The 20,772-nt window shown below is 44.7% G+C and overlaps 1 protein-coding gene across 1 annotated transcript in view; it reads left to right on the top strand.

Moving 5' to 3' along the window:
- The first annotated feature begins 12,060 nt into the window (after window positions 1–12,060).
- The window catches only part of ARHGAP31 (Rho GTPase activating protein 31), a 112,895-nt gene continuing 104,183 nt past the window's right edge, over window positions 12,061–20,772 (top strand). Inside the window, exon 1 of the mRNA XM_045540216.1 lies at window positions 12,061–12,302. Coding sequence (XP_045396172.1) covers window positions 12,203–12,302 — 100 coding nt within the window. The 5' untranslated portion in view covers window positions 12,061–12,202. The remainder of the gene's footprint in view (window positions 12,303–20,772) is intronic.

The following is a 20,772-nucleotide window of genomic DNA, read 5'->3' as shown; positions in this document are numbered from 1 at the left end:
ACCTATAAGTCATAAACTAATTTATTGATTTCAACTGTTGGAATCAATAGATAAAATGCATAAAAATTAATTATACTTACAGAACAAAATGCTAATGCTATAAACTCTAACATTATCAATGTAAAGGTAGAGAAGAAAGAAACTGGGAGGTGAATAGAAATATTAGGGAGGGAGGGAGCAGGCAGAGAGAGGTGAAGTGAAGTTTGCGGGTGCCATTTTTCTCATACTACCTGGTAGAGAATCAAGAGTTACTACCTACATTGATGGAACAAGAATTCAAAGTTTAAGCATAGTACAGACCATCCTCAATTTAAGAAGATTTGACTTACTATTTTTAAACCTTATGATGGTTCCAAAAGCAATATGCAGTCAGTAGAAACTGTACTTCAAATTTAGAATTTTGATCTTTTCCTGGTCTAGCAGTGTGTGCTAGGGTACTCTCACATGAGATATTCAATATTTTATTATAAAATAGGCTTTGTGTTCAATGATTTTGCCCAACTGTAGGCTCATGTTAGTGTTCTGAGCACATTTAAGTAGCCTAAGGTAGGCTGAGCTAAGCTATGGTGTTCAGTAGGTTAGGTGTATTAAATGCATTTTCAACTTAACAATAGTTTTATCAGGATGTAACCCCATCATAAGCCAAGGAGTCTCTGCATTTGAATTTATAATGATGACCTAAAGGAAAATAAAAAATAATATAATTAACAAAACACATGAAGAAGGAAGGAAATGAAGAGGTAGTCTAAATAAGCTATATTTCTCATCATTCACGGCATGGAGTTAACAGACACCGAATAAAGCAGATAAACAAAGAAACAGTGATATAAACATAGAACTTATAATTATAGTGCTAACCACCAAAAGAACTAAAAACAAACTCTTGAAGGTGGTTACCTTTGGGTGGTGAAAAGGGGGTGACAAGGAGGTTTGGGGAATGAAGCAGGAAACTTTTTTTCCATTTAATGCCATTCTGTACCTTTTGAATTTTTTAACCAAGCATGTGAATTGCTTTAAAAATAGATATTCCTTATACAGTTTTATCATTTTACTTTTGTTTAATTTTAGGTTTAGGGCACATGAGGAAAGTATAATGTATCTATTTTTTTTAAGTTTTATGGTCTGAACATTTATATTTTTCACATAAAGCTAAGCCACTTCAGAGCCTGTCTCTGCATGGTGTTATTTTCCAAAGAAACACTAACCCATATCCAAAAATAACAGAAAGGCAATTTAAATTTTGACTTCAGTGTCGTGAAAACATCAAAGAAGGATTCCATCCATAATACATAACAAAACCTTTTAAAATCTTCTTTCCCTGATGCTCTCTCAATGTCTCACACCATACGGTTGCTGCTCCTAAATCTCTTCTAAGTCTCTGCCCCTTCAAATATAAACCAAGCTTCCCCTGACGCCCATTTTATCCCTTACCACAAGGATCCTTCTTCTTAGTCTGGGAAACTCAAATCATTATAATATTACTTCCAAAAGAAAACCAAATTCTAATTTCCAAAAAGTCTATCACAAAGATTTGAGACGTAATCTGCTGTAATATATTAATAGTTGCAAAACTATAAGTTTCTCTACTCTAAGCATCTTAAAAATAGGGACTGGGTTTTATTCATGTTTGCATTTGCCAAGCCAGCAAAGTGCTTCACACATAGTCATGCTTCACACACCAAGCGCACATGGAACTACTGAAGTTGTAATTTGAAATACAGCTTTTATGGAAGAGGATGTGGGGAGAAGAAGAGAAAGGAAACTAATGTTTGCTGAGTATCTGCTACAGAGCAGGCACTATGCCTTTATAGTGGTAATATATCTCTGCCTGATTTTCTAGATCAGCAATTCCCAAGTGGGAGCAAGAAAGGCAGATTGGAGGAGTATATAAAGTTTGAAAGAACCTTCCATGCGATGCTAGTATTCCCCACTGTATGTGCAAGCACATACATCATAAAACATTTTCATACCCCTAACACATATAAACTAAGTCACTCTTACCAAATGGGGATGTGTCCAAAATACCAGTTGACCTTTAAGTGTTGGAGATGGGGGAAAAATATTAGGAACCATTGATGAAAACTCTGTGGGGGGTGGCTGGGGGGGGGTGTTGTATGTATGTGTATTTATAATACATACACATTCAAAGATGCCCACTAGATGGCAAACCCACATCTCAAATGTTAACCATTACTGGAATGCCCCTTCTGGAAGGCTGGGGCACTTTAACAATTCAAGCCAAATTCCTGAAAGGTCAAAATTTTGTATACAGTTTAAGGAGTATGCAAATTAACTTTGTGATGATGGTCTTGCAAATAATTTCTAGGAATAGAGGCTAAACTTACAGCTCCACCATTTCTAGAATCTACTACGAAAAATACAGGATTAATGCAGATAAATCAAATCCCCTTACTAGACCATCTGATTGCATATCTAGACTTCAAAACTAATTGTGGGATTAAAGCAAGTGACAAGACCAGCATTTGGCCCCAAGTAGTTTCACTGCAGAAGTTAGGCATTTAACCAGGATGCATTCCAACCACCCACTGAAGTGAAAGGAAGGATGCTATGGAGGAATACTGGTGCCCTTCCCTGTGGCTTGCCACCTTACTCCTCGACTGCCCACATCACTCACTGCCAGGTTTAGCTGACACTGTCCCGCTCAAACTTCTCCAGGGGCTCCCCACTAACCGCTCCACTCTGGACTCAATCGTATAGCACACATGGTCCCACTTTATCTAGCTCTTCTGGAGCACAAGCTAGGTATGCCACCAAGCTCTCCCACATCCAACTGACTCACTTTCCATTCCCTGCACAAGTCATGGTCTCACACGCCTATGTGACTCTAGAAATGCTATTTTGGCTGTCCTAAAAACCCTCCCCTCTATTATCTGCAGGAGCAACTACTTACTCTTAAAGTCTCTATGAGGGTCATTTCCTCAGAGAGGCCCTCTCTGACTCTGCCAGGCAATTGGGGATTCTGACTTCCACACGCCCACCGTGCCATTTCTTGCACAGTGTGCCAGCTGTCTTGCTGCTAGAGCGAGCACTCGCATGAAGACATGGATGGCATCTTCCCAATGTTGTGTCCTCAGCACTGAATCCAGTGTCTGGCATATGAGGACACTCAGTATATTTGCTGACTGACTGGAAGAGTAAATGAATAAATGCTAAGTGTAAATATCAGACTTTGCAGACTCTGAAAAATTCAGTGTTTGGGTCCTGTGATATAAAAGGGATGGAACCGCTTCATCGAATCCCTTGCAGAGGTATAGGAGGCAATGAAGGAGCAGGGGCCAGAGCCAGAGAGGCCTGCTCAGGGAGGTGCAGGGCTGTCACTGTGGCTCCACAGAGCTACCTGGCTCTGGTGCCACAAACTTGAAAACATGTGGGAAGGACCCCCGACCGCCAACATCCCACCATCCTCTACAGTCAGGTGAGTCCCCTGGTTATTTTCATAACTATTCTCCTTGACCTCCACCGGAGCTCCTTGCTGAAACCAGTATTTGCTTGTATGAAATTGCTTAATGTCAGTGCCAGTGAGAGATACCGATATTTCCTGGGGTCTCCAGCAAGAGAGACCTGTGATTACTTAGGCTGTTGCCAATTTGACCATTAAAGTTACAAGTTCCAGTGCAGAAACACAGGACTGGGGGCTAATTCTGCTCCTTAATTATGTTGGCTCTATTCATTTCCTAGGGCTGCCATAACAAGGTACCACAAATTAGGTGGTTTAAGCAACTGTTCTGTGGGCTAGAAGTCTAAGATCAAAATGCCGGCAAGGTTGGTTCCTTTTGAGGGCTGTAAAAGAGAATCTGTTCCCTGACTCATCCCTGGCTGCTGGTGGCTTGCTCACACTGCCTGGCATTCCTTGGTTTGCAGAAGCACCACTTCAATCTCTGCCTCCATCTTCACATGGCATTCTCCCTGCTTAAGAGTGTGTGTCCAAATGTACCTCTTTTATAAGGACACCTGTCATATTGGATTAGTAACCCTCCCTACCGCAGTTTAAAGGCATCTTAACTAATTACATCATGACCGTGCTATTTCCAAATAAGGTCACATTTTGAGGTATTAGGGGTTAGGACTATAACATACAAATTTTGGAGGTTACAGGTTCTGACGCAGTACCGGGAGCTAGTTCTGCTCCTTAATTATGTTGGCTATATTCATTTTCTAGGGCTGCCATAACAAAGTACCACAAATTAGGTGGCTGTTTAAACAACAATTCAACTCATAACATTGGCCATATTTTCTAAAGCAAAAAGAAGGATGCATCTTTTGGCACATGGTTTGACTAAGGGGCAGAATATTTGAAATCAGGACTGTCTGGGAAATGTGGGTGTATAATGGCAATCATTTTTAAGAGTAAATCCAGGCATGCTCACATTATCTGAAAGGTCTTAAAACATCCCTAGGTAGATACCTAATTTAAGAAGTTCTGCTAAGTACTTAAAATTAGAGCAGAAACCTATGGCTACTTTAGATAATCAGGTTCCATGAAATCAGGAAGGATTTCCCATAAAATCATATTAATGTGAGATATACAGATACAGACATAGATAACATAGATATAGATATATACATACCTACATACATATACATACATCTTACTTTGAAAAAAGTGCACAAGTAAATGAGATTTGTATGTATTTGACTAGCTTTTTTAGGATCAGAATGGAAAATCTAATATTGTGTACTGAGGATTGAAAAACGCAGAACGTTCCCTAAAATAAATGTAACACTTTCAAGTCTGATTTTGATTACAAACTGGGACTACTTTCCCACCACTCCACAAGCTTGAAAACATATACCTAAAAGGTAGAATGAAAAACAACAGAAATATATTACCCAATTTATAAACATTCACAACTTTAGAGATGCAGTTATATAACTTGTATCTATAACCTATTATAACTCCTGTCCCCAAACTAATTTCTGCATACTCTGTTCCCAAGATAGGAACGAAAGTAGGTCCCGGGTTACCAGAGACGAAAGAAAAGTGTGAGCCATTGTCACAGCTATTTTTCAAACAGTCCACAAAAGGCAATGTACCATCCCTGTTAGAAAACTGTTTAATAAGAGGCAATCTTACCCTTTCTGGAAAATTTTCCAGGTTCTAAGCACTTAAATGCAAAGTCACCTCAAACTATGTTACAACTGGGAAAAGTATAAATAAATAAATGAAAATAAAATAAACTTAAAGTCTTATAAACGTGTTTTATGTAGGACAGGAGACCTGGATGGGGCAATGGGAAAATAACACCAAAAAATTGGACAATGATGGAGGAAACAGAAGAATCACTCAGTAAGATGATAATAAAAATCACTCTAATCTATCAAGAACCTACTACCTAGGTTTAGGCAAAGTGCTAGGCATTGTCATTATCTTGTTTAATCCTCACAACAGCCCTACAAGGTAGATATTATATTATCCCAACTTAACAGATGGGGAATTGAGGCTCAGAGAGGTTAAGTAATTTGTACAACAAAGGTCATGGGACATGTAAGTGTCCCATGGAACACTTGGTCAGCCTGAGCCCACGGTCTGCATGCCCAGAGCTGGGGAGGGGCCGGTGCAGACCAGAAATCTCACATCAGGTTCCTCTGCAGCACCTCCATCTCACACAGAGGACTGAGTAGGAAAACCAGGCCCGCAGGGGAAGGCTCAAATGGAAAGGGAGGCAAGTGCGGAGGGAGATTACTAGGCAGTCAGGACCAACAACAACTGTGTGTTGGGAAAACAATTTTGTTCAAGGGGGCTATTTATAGGGATGTTTTTCCTCAGCACTCCCTTCCCCCATCTCCTCCCTTTTGTGTTAAAAGGCGCCTGGCAGATTGGTAAAGGGTTACAGGCAGTGGACAGGAAACTATGGAACACAATGAACGGGGCGGGGACAGATCTCCACCCACTTAAGAAAATCCTTGCTCCAGTATTCACAGACCCTGGGGGAATTGAGACCCGTGGTTCTGCTCCTACTCTGCTTGTCTTTCCCCAACCCAGAAAGAGGCAACATGCCCAAAGGGGTGGAACAGAATAAAGGGGGAAGCAGAGGCAGATGAAGCAACAAAACAAAACCAAGATTGTCAAAATTAGTCAAATAGTCAGGTCATTCCCTACCCTAAGGACTCCTGTGTTCCATGAGGAACTAAGGTTTTTCTGCCCAAAGACTCCATCCAGTTTGGGAACTCCAAAGACACAGCACAGGAGGCAAGTGAAATCATTCCAAGCCCAGCAGCTGAGAAGGACCCCAGAACCTACTGCTAGGTCTGCAGGACAAGCCCTGCTAGACTTCTGGGGGCTGCTGCTTACAGGAATGGCCCCCAGCACCTTTCCCTCAGGAGCACTGAACAGGGCTCTCAACCCAAAGGAATCCAAATCCAGACCTATAGCCTAAGGCCAGCCCCTGTGCAGATTCAGATGTTGGTAAAACAGTAATTCGACCCAAAGCACTTAGCTCTTCCTCTGGCCTTGTGAAGTCTCTCCTCTGCCTGTGACTCCAGGAAGGAAGTGTCCCGCTGCTGTTTGGCAGTGTCCAGTGCCCATGGCAGAGTGGGACAAGGGGGTCTTGTGCTGCATGGCTTGTTCATCGTTTCTGAAATACTGAAGACTCATTTAATGCTTCAACTGTGCATATGGGTCAAATGTTGTTATGAATTTTTAAAAACTCTGTAGGACATAGAAGATCTCAAAACCTCTATTTTTGAATACTATTCAAAGAAATCAGAGTGTAACTAAAATGTTGGAAGGGAAAAGTTTATTTCTCAAATAATTTCAAATACTGTGTGCAGATGTTTTATCTAAGCTCTAGTCCTAATCTCTCAGCTTCTCCTCAGCCCTGCATTTTATACTACCAAAGGATACTTTCTCCTGAAAGTTTGGATATGGCCTGTGGTGTGCAGAGAAGTATGTTTTATCTTTCTCCAAAAAATAGTTTTTACTCTTACCAGCCCCTAGTCTTATAAACCTGCAGTCATCGTGGACTCTACCCTCTCTTATGTGCAGTTTTTTAAATATAAAAGCCTGAGATTCTGAATTAGCAGTTTGGGGTACTGATGGATGAACGTTTATTAGGAAAAGTTAAGATTTCATTTGTGATCAAATCTTTTTCTTTCTCATTAGTCCCTTACCGTCCACCCTTTCTATCCTGAAATTTGTAGTTGATGGTAAAGTAACTGAATTATATTTTCAGCTGGGGAAGTTAGGTTGTAAAGCAGTGTCTCCTCATGCTTTTTTGGACCTAACTCATGCAGTTTTACAACTCTGGGAACTAAAGTATTCAATGCTAGAGAGAGAGGAGGTGTGGGGGGAGGGAAAGAGAAGGAGAGTGAGGAGAGAGATCATGTGTAATAATGACTAGATCTGTTCTTCAACTTTTAGGTGGAGAGTGAGGCCATTTAAAGCCCTCCTCCTTCTCCATTCTGATGCACCTCTGCTTGCTCTTGGAAGCCCGTTTAGAAGGAAAACTGGCTTTTATAGTTGCAGAGATGGTAGAGCAGTGGGAGGTCAGCTGGTCAGGATGGGAGACTGATTCTGGTTCTTGTTTCTTTTCTCCCATCAGTTGACCTCTCCTCCACTCAGTTCTGTTTGATTACAGATTGGTAATGTGGACCTTTCCCACACCCCAATAAGGATGCTTATTCAACCTCAATTGGACACTTGGAAGCAACAACTTGTAGCATAACCTAAATCTGGGAACCCACACACAGGGAAATGTAATAATGGAGCTTGGGATATAAAACTTTTTGGAAGCCCTTTTGCTCTGGTCATCCTCATCCTCTATTGGCTTCAGAACCCCAGGGCACTGGTGGGGCAAGGGGTGGAGCACCAGTCCTCTCTCATAGAAGAGCCTCACCTAACAGTTGATCTCAACACCAGATACTACACAAGTACCTTTAAAACAGGCATGGTTGGTGGAGAGAAAGTGGGGGTGGAGGGGTCAGAAAATGTATTCAGCAAGAGGGTGAACTAACACTCTGGTACCCCAGAATGTGGAATTCAGAATGCAGTCATCACAGCTCATGGACAAGGAATCACACAAAAATATTTCATTAGATACTGGGAGAGGAGGGAGAATGCTAAAATTGCTGATTGCTAACTCTAGTTTTATGAAAAAACTGGGTAAAAGAAAAGCCTACGTTGTAGGTGACACTAAAACTTTCAAATACCTGCTGTCTTCTATATCTATTTGTTTGCAGCAGAGATGATTGCTACCATCCTTGGTGGTGAAGAAAGCGGATGGCATAGATTGATAGGCATCCGTCCTCAACAGGTGCAGATAAGAGGGTCATAGGTGGCTACAGGAATCTCCCGTGGTATCTCCCTGTGAACAAAGTGCTTTTCCAGTAAATTTGCACAATGACAATCTGCCAAAGGCATAATTTATATTATCACCCAATAGCTTAATTAGTCCTGCAGTTGATACTCCTACACTATCTTCATATAAATTGCTTCTTAGGAAATCCACAGCCAAACAGAAAAACCCCTGGGAACCAAATCAGATTTTCTTCTACAGACCCAGGAAAGAGACTGCTTAGTGTAAACAAGGAGAAAGAGAAAAAATGGGAAGAGAAAGAGATAAACAGAGTAAGGAAAGAGAAAGAAAAAACATCCAAAGCAAGGGCCAGATTCAAGTATGGCACCTATTACAGAGTGTGCTCAACATTAAGAGAAACAGGGAAGAAATGGGGAGGGGACTGTTTTCCAGCTCCCTGAGTCAGGCTGTCACCATGCAGGACTTCATTATCTGGTTTGATAAGTTGTGAATTCATGTCACCATTTGTTGTGGATAATTGAGAGTGATCATAGAGACAAAGAATTACCATGTGCACATTTCAAATAAGGTTTGTTCAATCAGTACAGGAACGATGGACACCTTGCTGGCTGCTCAGCAGTACCTCCACCCTGAATCCTTAACAACTTGAACCCAATTTATCATGAGGCAGGGATCATAAGGTCTCTCCAGCTGTGCCAGGTTGAAAGTCCTATGGTGGCAGAGGCCTTTTGGGCAATCCTAAGTAAAGTAGAGAAGAATCTTAGGCTGTGTTAAGGCCACTATCTAGCCTTACTGGTTCACCTAAGCGGCCCTGTCTTTCAACAAACTACATCTGCTGGGTTTGATGTTGATTAAGGGTATCTTATATATGGCTAAAGTTATACCGTGAAGTATTTCAAGAATTACTTGTAAATCATTGTTTGCATACTTAACTGATAGACTTTGTTATGAGAAAGACCTGTATAATTAAAAATTAATTCACTCGAATAAGGTCTGTTGATTGGTTAATATTATCATATCAATATAAACTTCCTACTTTTGATAATTGTACTCTCATTATATACGATATTAGTATTTGGGGAAGCTGAGTAAAGAGGGGAATTTTTTGACTATTTTTTGAAAAATTTGTATAAGCTGAAATTCAAAAGCCAAAGTTAAAATAATGTTTTTAAAGATTTAAAAAGGTAATTCACAGGGCTTGACAATTTCTCCATAATTTGTGCCCAGAGGGCCTGGATCCAGGAAACAAGTGCTCCTCCAGCCTCTCTCATTTGCTAACAAGAGAAGGAAACCCAGAAAATCCAGAGTAGGTCTGATGAAATAATGAATATGAAAGTCTTTGCTGCAGTAAACTCCTAAACAAATGTTAATAGTGATAATTACTGTCCCATGTGGAGATGCTTCTCCATAAATAAGGGGAGGAACAAGCCATTATAGTAAATACCCTACCAGATAATCTCCAAGCATCTTACAAAATGCTTAGAAATTGCTGTCGTGGTAGTAGGAAAAGGGAGTCATTGAAGGGTTTTGAGCAAGGCAGGCATATTAACAACAGCAATACTGCAGGAAGGTTAATTAGCCAGGGCTTCAGAACATGGATGGATGAAGTAGGAGGAGACTGAACTCAGTGGATCCCACCAGGAGTTATGCTAATAACTGAGGCGTGGATGATCCTCACTGAGTAGGCCTGGAGAGGAAGAAACCTCGCTGAGAGGCATTTTGAAGAACTCGTCAGTCTGGGTGGGACTAGCTTGGAAGTAGGAGCGGAAGGAGAAAAATGAGTCAGTGGTTACTTGAAGATGTCTGGCCAAGATGGCTGGGTCAATGCTGGTGTCACTGAGAGACGGACAGAAAATGGTAAAAAAGAACGACCATACGTAGAGCTTGGGGTGCAAACTCAAGTGGCTCCAGAGGCCAGGCAGGTGCAAGGGGGGGAAGACAGGCTGTGGGGGCTGCAAAACTGCAAAGCTCATCTCTCTAAAGTGGGTGCCTCCAAGGGGGCTGTCACAGCTCGGCATCAGTGGTCCCTGCCATATGGGAATGCACTTGCGGTGTAACCAGATCTTCCATTGCTGCAAGAGAAGGCAGAAATTCAGATCTCTCATGTGAAATCTCTTAACTCTTTAATGCTGGCTACTAATTTTAAAATATTTTAGAGCATGGTGTGTGCCAAACAAACACATCTTATAGGCTAGATCTGGCAGGCTGGTGATCACGTTGTGACCTCTGACAGAGAAAAGGCCAAATGTCAAAGTCCATAAACTCTTATGGTGATACATAGGGAGATTAGCGAGTATAAAGGGATTCACTAACTCAAATGCCACACATAAAGGTTTTGTCAGCGATCTGAGCTGTACGAATGTCCCTACCCTTCAAGCCTATATATGGATTTGAATTTATACAGGAAGTTTCATCTAATCCTCAAATGGTTAAATCACAAGAATTTGAGTGCTTACTGCGTGCTGAGTACACAGAAGTCAAGGAATTTCAAATCTAACTGGAGAAGAAAAAACATGCTCTCCTGAAACAACTTGAGCAAATTATGAAACAACCGAGGAGACTGATTTCCCCACTTTATGGTAGAATTTCTATAGGCACCTCAAATCCTGGCTTTTCCCCTCCAAAACCACTTCCATTTAGCGAACTTTGCAGTAATGCTTGTGTGTGTGTGTAAGAGAGAGAGACAGAGAGAGAGGAGAGAAAGAGCGAGAACTTGAATCTGCAACCAGAAATCTGGTTTCCCGGGCAGTGGTTACACGGCTGCAGCCTCCCCTGGCCCGCGGGCAGCCTCACCTCGGCGTGGGAGGCAGAGCCGGTTTGGGGGACGTGGACCGGCGGGGACGGCTGGGAGTGGCCAGAGCAGAGCCACCGCCTGTCAGGTTTCCCCGCCAGAGTCCCGTCTTTGTTTCTGTCATTACTCTAAGTGTTTGTGTAGGAGAAAGGCGGGCCCCGAAATAGAAAGTGTCAAAGCCGTGATGACAATGGGCTAGACCGGGGCAGCGTTTGCGAGCCCCGTCCGGCACCCGCGGCAGGAAGCCCGCGCACCTCCGCCCGCCCCCGGAGACCGCGCGGGCGCGGCAGGCAGCGGCGGCTCGCGGCGGCGGGACCCCTCGGAGAGCGGCGGTTTCCTCGGGCGGCCCGGGGCTGGCTCTCGAGGCGCAGGACGGCTCTCAGGAGAGCGCGCTCTCTCCCCCAGCCCGCACTCCTCAACCCACCCACCTACTTCCTCCGGCTCCACACACACACAAGCGCGGAGCTGCCAAAAATTTCCACCCTCCGCCCCCTCCCTAGCGAACTTCCTTCCAGCGTTTCCTGAGCTGGATGATCCTAGGATTTGTAAGACAGGAAAAAAGGAGAGCGTGAGGGCGGGCAGGAGGGACAGGATGCTGGTCTTTCGCTTCCCCAGAGCCGTCTGAAGGCCAGACCGCGGGCCCCGGGCACAGGACCCTCAGCGGCCCCGGGCCGTCCCTCGCCCGTCGCCGCAGCCTCTTTCCCCCGCGGGCGCCGAGGAAGGCGGAGAGCGGAGCTCGCCCTGCCTCTGAGGCGGAGGAAAAACACCCGAAGACACCGCAGGAGCCCGTGAAAGTCCCTGGGACTTCGAGTGAGGAAGTGACACTCCCAAGCTAGCCGGCTCGCAGCTGCCAGCTCTGCACGGCCTGCGGCACGGCGGCCCCGGAGGAGCGGGGGGATTTCGGGCTCTGCCGGCTCCGTCGCGCGCCGGAGCCCCGCGCCGCGCTCCCCGCCCGCCCGCGCCCGGCCCGCTCCCCGCGGGCTCCCTGCGCGGGCCCCGCCCGAGGTCCTCCGTTCGCCGATGCGGCCCCGCAGAGCCGCGGGGCAGCCAGTGATCTAAGCCGGGAGACCGTCCTACGCGCGGTGCCATCAGAGGGGAGGGCGACACGGAGGGGCAGCCTCTTTGGGACTAACTCATGAAGAACAAGGGTGCCAAGCAGAAGCTGAAACGAAAGGGAGCCGCCAGCGCGTTTGGCTGTGACCTGACGGAGTATCTGGAAAGCTCGGGACAGGATGGTAATGTGCACTCTTCGCCTTTTCCCCCTTCTTTTTGTTTGAGGGAGAGATGGACCCTCTTGGGTTGTGTTAGATTCATTTCACAGGCTAATGTGTTCCAGGCCTGTGCGTTCAGTGTACTTTTTTTTTCTTCTTAAAGAACATATACGATTCCCAAGGTGCACAGCACTGCCCTCCCGATGTGCAGAGGCTGCGTCCGTGTCAGTCCTTCGGTTAGTCTCACACAAGCCGTTCGTGGGCGGTGCTGCTACAAGTTTAACCGGCCACCCCTGGGGGTGAAGTGGAAGCTGCAGAGATCCTGATCCTAAACTTTGGATGTCAGAAGGGAGGGATGAGGGGTGGACATGTGGGGTGGTGATCCGTGGGCTTCCCTGGGCACATAATTAAGATTGCCTTAGCTGTCCCCCTGGGCTCTGCAATTTCATCCGCTCACATCTTTTTTTATTAATGTGCTAGAGGGCAGTTGGGGAGGGGGGTCCTAACTGGGTGGTTGCACAAACATTTTCTGAATTTCTGAACTGATGCCAAATATATAGCACCTCCCCTGCCCCTGCCCCTTTCCCCAACGCCCCCAGATCCTTTACCTCCTCTTGGCTTTCAGATTAACATTTGGTGTGTCAGACAAGAAGGGTGTTGTAAAATAGGTCAGAGGGCCCCGATTTTAAAATAGTTTAGGGTAAGTAAGAGAAAAGGAGAGCTTCTCTGTTTTCAAGGACAGATTGAAAGAAAAAAAAAAGGAATCTGGCAGAGTAGAGACAATTTAAACATTTGTTGGGGAAGGGAGAAAGAAAACAATCTGGAATACAATAACAGCATTTGAGCTTAGAAGTTTTTAATCATAAGAAAGTTGGAAAATTGAGCATTAAATGACTCCTTTTGTAAGGTTGACTGGCCCTGCACTTACCATGACAAAAAGGCCTTGTCTTTAGAAGCTTCAGTGAGAGAGAAAATAGCTCACTATATGGCCCAGGCACTGTGTTTATATGTAGATATATACAGCACAGGGGAAAACTTAAGTGCGTGCAACTGTGCAGATTAACGCTGTCTCTAGGAAAATAATCTCAAAAACTCTTTGATTAGTCCATATCAAATATGCATCTCAAAAACAGTGCAATGCTTTTGTTTCACTTCCTTTTTTTGAAGACTCAGCACCACCTAGTAATTTGCAGTGGTGTGATATTCCTGTGGTATTCTAGAGTTCGCAGTCTGCTGTGTCATTAGGACAAATGGGTTAGTATTTTAGAGCCTAGCGAACCACAGGTTTCAAAACTGCCTCTTTTGAAATCAAAGCATAACTGAGTCAATTCATTGAATCCTCACTGACAATCTGGAGAGGTGGATTTGAAATAAAATCATTTGGATTGAGCGTTTTTGAATATGGGAGAACTCCAAGTATGCATCTAAACCACTACCACCAGAAGAAGTTCAGAATGAAATGTTTCCCTCCATTGCTGATGCGGGGGCCTTCAGGTTACCTTTCAGGTCACTAGGAATGCTCCTAGGATGCTACCTTGTACCATGGGGGTGTATTCTGGGCCCTCCCTCCAAAGCTGTGAGGTGCATAGGTGTGCTTGCCAGCCCTGCCCCCATTCTTACAAACTTATAGATCATAGGGTGAGCTGGAACCCCAGGGTTCTGTGAAAATACTTCAAAGGCAGCCTTAAGTAGTTGTTCTTTCACCTGCTTATATTTTGGGGTTCTGCATATGTTTCATTTAAGAAAAAAAAAAAGGAAGGGGACTACTGCCTAAAGAAAAAGTGGAAAAAAAGCAGTCAGAGCTCCTCATGCTGGGAAGGAGAAAAGGAAGTCCAGTAAAGCAAACTGACCTACCTAAGGTCATACGGTTGATCATGAAGGATGCAGAGGGCCCTTCCTGGCTGTTACACTCCTTTCCCCTCCCTGGCTTCCATGTTTAAGCCAACATTCTCTTCTAATGAATTTTTTCCTTTAAATTGAAAGCAGACAGCCCTACTACAGGATCAGCAAACTTTCAAGACTGAACATACCTGAGTTCAGCTTTGAAATGAAAGGCAACTGGCCCACTTAATGATCCACACACCGTTATTGCGGTACATGGAAATTAGGCATACATAATAAGCAGCTTATTATTATTATTTGTAAGAGTAGTAATTAGGATCTTTTTTCCCACAGCTAAAACTAGTTGGATAGTTTTTTTCTTATTTTTGTCATAGTGTAGCATCAATAAACAAAGTCAGTACTAATGATTTTATCTGAAATAATGTAGCTTCCTCATGGACTTTCTGAAACACGTATTGGTTAGTAGACGAGGCCCGGACTCTGCTCCCAGGAGGAAAAGCTGAGCTGGGCACTGCCCCTTTGCCATTCACCCTGGAAGATCAGCCCAGAATGCTGAGGGTGACAAGTCAGTGTGGAAACTGGGAGCCAGGGGGCTGGGGAAGGTCTCTCAAGACTGACATCAGGTTGCTGACCTTTGGAGGTCACTGAACCTGGGTTGAGACAGGGAAAAATAGTCAGGTCTGGGAGCACAAGGGCAGAAGGGAAGAAGAGAGATATAGGGAAGCAAAGAGAGCCCCTGGTTGGACAGGGAAGGAAAGCCCTGAGCTTTGGTGGAAGACAAAGCTGCTCGTATTTAGCTGTGCTCAGGTCATCTGAACATGGGGAAGCTACACGCCTGAGGGGCAGCTCTGGGCAGGCAGAGGCTGAGCACAAACAACAAATGTCACATGCTTCTGTAATTTGCCGAGGCTCAGTTGGACAAATCTGACAAGGCGAGGTGTGTGGGTTACAAATAGGTGTTCAGCTTAGAGTGGGCATTGCTCAGGGCCAGTTGTCATCCTTAATCTTTGGGAAGCTGATGAAAAACAGAAACACTTTTCCTTAGAAATGCACACACACACACACACCCATCTGTACAATTTGTGCAGGTATCCACATAGATGCCAGTGTCAGACCCTACTCTGATCACCCCCAGCTGCACAGAGGCCTGATATGAAGGGCCAGTTTCCTCCTTCTTTCACCACTTTTCTCCAGCCTGGTAAGAACACCCATGAATGGCATGAAGTGGCTCCTGGCAGATTTGGCCAGAGCCTCTTTCACTTTCCCTCCGACACTGTGGCTGCTGCCCCCAACCTCCAGCTCTCCCCTGGGAACCAGCAAACTTTCTCTTCCTGTCTGGGATACAGGGAGAAGATCATCCTTTCCTTACTGCAGATGCTGAAAATAGTATAGCTTTCTTTTTCTTCTTCTTAACCACTGAATGTGAAGGCCTTTGCTTGCAGCTGTGTGATAAAAACCACATCATGTTGTCACCTGTGGTTGGGAGGTTGTGGGTGAAGCCCTGAGCAGCCAGAGTGTGTCGATGGTCGTTTCCTACCTCTACCGTGTGAGCCAAGCCTTCTGGGTCTTCCAGTAGAGCTTGGGGCTGCTGGGGCCAGGAGCCAAGGGACAAGTAAGAGAGTGTCATAGGAAAAACTATCTTCTTCCCCCGTTTTGGCCCTACTCTAAAGGCGGAGGACTTTCTTACAACCCGAGCACTCTTTTTCATTTGCCCACTCCCTAGTAAAAAGTGATATTCCTCTGGCCCGGTGGCTCTCATGATGGCCACACCTTAGAACCACCTGGAGAGCGTTCAGAAAAAAAAATATTGATGCTTAGGCCCCCTCTCAGACCAATGAAGTCAGAATCTCTCCTAGCTGATTTTCATGTGGAGGCAGGGTTGAGAACCACTGCCCGCAGTGCATTTTTCCCCAGATAAGCAGCCGTGGCCATTGAGAAGGCACCCTCTGAATATTGGACAAGTCTGCCTTTTTATTGCTGAAAACTTTTTCCTAGTTCTTACCAGGCTGAAAAAAATGTATATTTATATATGTAACACATACATATTTATGTGAATATTTAATGTGTATATTTGATTTAAGGGATGACAGAAGATTCATAGAAAATAAATAAATGCCCATTACAAATAAAATTTTTAGCTTGATGAGATTAAGCCCCAGTATTTCAAAGAACAAGGATAAGGCAATGGGAACTTTTATTTATTTATTTATTTATTTATTTATTTAAGACAAGGTAACCTCAAACTCCTGGGCTCAAGTGATGCTCCTGTCTTAGCCTCCCAAGTAGCTGGGACTACAGGCAGGTGCCACCACACCCGGCTAATTTTCTTTTTTTTTTTTTTTTGGTAGAGACCAATGTCTCAATGCTTTGCCCAGGCTGGTCTCAAACACCTGGCCTCAAATGATCCTCCCATCTCAGCCTCCCAAAGTGCTGGGATTATAGGTGTGAACCACCGGGCCCAGCCAGTGGGAACTTTTAGATGTAGCTGTTCTATGTTTCTGGAGCTAAATGATTCTCTCACTTTGTTTATTCATTTATTTGACTGGTATTTATTAAGGCACTGTGCTACAGTACTATGGAAAGGAGAGAAAGATAAGCTCCAGACTCAAGCAGCCCACAGTCTAAGGGATGTGAACGAACTTTGAGAAGCCAACAGACCAATTAAGCTTTGAAGTTAAGTGTCATAGCTGAAGGGAAAGTTGAAGGAGAAAATGCAAAAGCTTTGATCTCCAATTAAATAGATGAGATACTCAAACATAAACATGAACAAAGTGTTAGCAAAGAAGGTAAATATTTTCCTGTTCAAGATAAGATTTAGCCTTGAATGGAGAATGGAGGCAGGGCTTTTCTCTCTGGCTTAGTTGTTTCCTTCCTGGCACCTTGCCTGGCACATGGTTATCACACCTTCCCCAGGTAATTCCTCATCCTTTGGGTCTCAGCTTTGAGGTTCTGGAAACCTTCCCTGATCCTGTCAGATGCCTCTGGCTCCAATGAAGAGTTCTGGAACACTTACTGCCTGAGATGGAATCCCAACTTTGCTTGTTTCCAGCTGAATGACCCTGGAGCAAGTTACTTGCCCTCTCTAGGCTTCAGTTTCCTCATTCATGAAATAGAAATAATAGGATTGACAAGAAAACAAATGAGTTAATATGGGTAAAGCACTTAGCAGAGGCATGTACATGGTAAACTATAAGCGTAGCTATTATTATGAGACTCTGAACTCACCCTCGCATATCAACCTACAAAACATGACAGAATGAATGAGCCTCCAATGAAATGAATAAATGTATGGTTAGATGGTATGAATCCGTAAAAGGAACAGGGAGCAGATTGCTTGCCCCACTGAGTGGAGAGGCCAGTTCATGCAGGGGTTTCCTGGAGCCACTGTGGAGTGGATCATCACGTACAATGTTGCGGGCGCAAAGTGTCAACTTGAAACTAAAGGTCCCTTGAAAGACCTGGGAAAGACACAGCCAGACACTGCCAGACCCACAGGAACCAAAGGAGAAGTCAGATCCTAGGTGGGGAGCTTGTGGAGATAGAACAGCAACCTCATGGGCTTGAGTTTAGAGAAGCATCCCTGCATCTGGGCTCCCAGAGTGAAAAACAGGAAGAACTGAAAGGAGAGAGGTGAGGCTCTATGCCTGGAGCAAACTGACTGGATAACTTGCGGCCAAGCTGTAACTTTACTCTGTATAGTCTGGCTATGACAACCCACAATAGAAACAGCTACTGCTACCTCCCCACAGGCCTCCTTCCTGCCCACTCTTTAGACCTCTGCCAAGAGCCCCTTGACCACAGGGGCAGCCTCACCCTCCCTCCTTGCCTGTCCTCCCCCACTGGCAGCCAAGCACATGCCTTCCAGCCTCAGGAGGCCCAGGCACTGGAGCTGCTAAAGAAGCCTGCTCCCCTGTCGCCCAGCCCTACCCTGGAGCCCAAAGAACCATCTGCTGGAGGTGGGTGCTGGAGGCTGCTCCTATGCTGGGACCGAGAAATACGTTAAAACTAGGAACACATCTTCCCATAGATGATGCTGTAAGTGGTGGACAAGCTCTCCAATGCCGTTAGAGCTACAGTTTTTGATGCATTCGTTTCGTCCCCCCTCCACCAATCCATTAGGCATCCATGGGCTAGCCTGTGAGCCTTTTCTGTGGGAAGGGGTAAGGGGGAACACATTCTGAGTTCCAGAAGTTGATTGGCCGAGACAGTTCTGAAGCCCTTGCTGGGGACTGTTTGTTCCCGGGAATCACCTCCCTGCAGAAAAGGCTGCCTGTGTGGCTCTGCAGTGGTGGGTGGAAGAAGGGCATGGAGTGAACGTTCCAGGACTCTGGGCATGAGAACTGTCATCCCACCCACCTCCTTTGCCATTAGATTTGTAGCTAAATATTCTGAAACAAAGTAGCAATAGGCTTTTCTGGTTGGAGCTGCCTGTTGCTCACTCCCTCCAGAACAGACTGCTGAGGCTGAGCTGCCTGCCCACCCTGGCTTCTGGGCCCCAGGACTCCACCCGCTTCCAGTGGCTCCTCCAGACTAGTCTTGAGTCCCAGGAACTTGGAGCTATTTTTTCCCCACTAATTGCTTGCCATGTAGTTAAGCCAGTGTGGCATTTTTCCACTTATTCTCACCCTTCCAATTAATTTTCTTTTTGCTTATGGGTGCATCTCCCACCCATTTCTGTCTAGGCCCAAACACAACTGCTGCACTTAAGTTGAGCTGATCTTGGTGTTCCTTCCTCAAAGGGCTGGCCTCCGGTACTAATTGAGACAGGGCCACAGCCTGCTGGAACTTCAGGAGTCTGGATAACACTCCATCCCTCTAATTTTCCCCCCAGGATATGATTTTAACTAAGGCTTAAAATAAAGAACCCCTGGCAGCAAACAGGCTGACTGCAATTCAGAGGAGGATGTATACTAGCACTAGATTTTTTTCTAAGAGCAAATTTTGATAGAGAAAGATGCCAGTATCAGGCTGCTGGAAGATTGAAGGGAGGAGGAGGAAGAGGAGGTCTCGTGGAAGGAGAGAAAGGATCTAGGAATGAAGTCTAAGTCCCAAATCAGAACTTGTTATTTTTAGCTCTTACTATTCATAGTAAGAGCTATTACCTGTGTTGATTGCTTACTATGTGCCAGTCACTTTATGCTTACAAATATTTTCAACATCTTTAAGAATTGGGCATTTTTATCTCCATTTTACAAAGGAGAAAACTGAGGTCCAAGAGGTTAAATCATTTGCTGAGATTATAGGGATGGGAAAGGCAGGATTTAAATGTAGATCTGTCTGACTTCCAAGACTACAGTCTTAGGCACAAATCACATCTCGCAGAATAGTATATTTCATAATTTGGCATTAACTTTACAGTTTTGCCCAAAAAAACCTATGAAAAATGGTTTTTCTCCCTTTGCTTTGTTTTTCCATCATCCTAGACTATTAAGAGTCATCATTTAACAATTGACATTTGCATAGCACTTTACCCTCTGCCAGGAGCTTTTGCACACACCTAAAACCTACCAGCTTTTTTTTCTTTTTGGAGACAGTCTCACTTTGTCACCCTGGCTAGAGTGCAGTGGCATCATCGTATAACACAGAAAATGGCCTTAAAAAGGGTAAAAGTGTTTTCTGTCTCTTCAAAACTCCCTCACCCTTTTTGAGAACTAAAACCTACATCTGTGCCTCAGGCCAATGTTTGAGAAGAACAAGAGAATGTCCATTGTTCTTTGTGCCACAGGAGATGAATCAAGGGAATTATCCAGGTGGAGGTCACAAGATTGTCTTAGACAAAGATGGGATTATGGAGTTAATCAGAACCCTTAAAAGCTCTGCTCAAAAGCAGGACATTGGTAGTTTGATATGGAATCTGCCAACCTCCTCATTTGCTGGCAAATTAATAAACTCCTCTTTGCTTCCCCTCAAACCACTGTCCTCTTCCTTCTGATTCGGCCTTGGGGACAAGTGCCGAATTTTCAGTAACAATCATAGCTCACTGCAACTTCAAACTCTTGGGCTCAAGTGATCCTCTTGCTTCAGCCTCCCAGGTAGCTGGGACTACAGGTGCATGCCACCATGCCCTGATAAGTTTTCTATTTTTTGTAGAAATGGGATCTGGCTCTTGCTCAGGCTGGTCTCGAACTCCAGAGCTTAAATGATCCTCCCACCTCAGCCTCCCAGAATGCTAGGGTTACAGGTGTGAGCAATCATGCCGGCTGCCTACCAGCTTTCAAGTCCAACCAGATCCCACCTTTTCCTCCCAGGTCGCTCCCTTCCCACTGCAGCCACAATCTTCTTCCCTTCTTGGAGCACCCACTGCCTTAGGGTCAGAGGGACCCAATTTGGTCTCCATTGTACCTGCTGTTCTGTTCTCTGTCTGCGTATATGCATGTAGATGGTAAGTTCTGCTGAGGGCAGGTCATATGCGGCAGCTCACTGTGCCTCTCTCAGGATGAGCCCCGTGGTGAAAACATAGCAGTTGATTGATTCAGTCTATTTCCTCCTTCAGAAAACCAGTGTTAGAGCCCTCTGGAAGCTCAGGACAAGAGACATTGCTGATGTGCTGGAGTATCAAGAATTTGATTGTTTAATGGTCCCCATGGGGGTAAATAGCTGCTCCTGGATAGAAACCAACCCAGGCTTTGTACAGAACTCCCCAGAAATGCTG

This window comes from Lemur catta, chromosome 1, assembly GCF_020740605.2.
Source record: "Lemur catta isolate mLemCat1 chromosome 1, mLemCat1.pri, whole genome shotgun sequence".
NCBI classification, from domain to species: domain Eukaryota; kingdom Metazoa; phylum Chordata; class Mammalia; order Primates; family Lemuridae; genus Lemur; species Lemur catta.
Note: the sequence above shows the minus strand (reverse complement) of the source record. Positions and strands in the feature narration are given on the sequence as shown.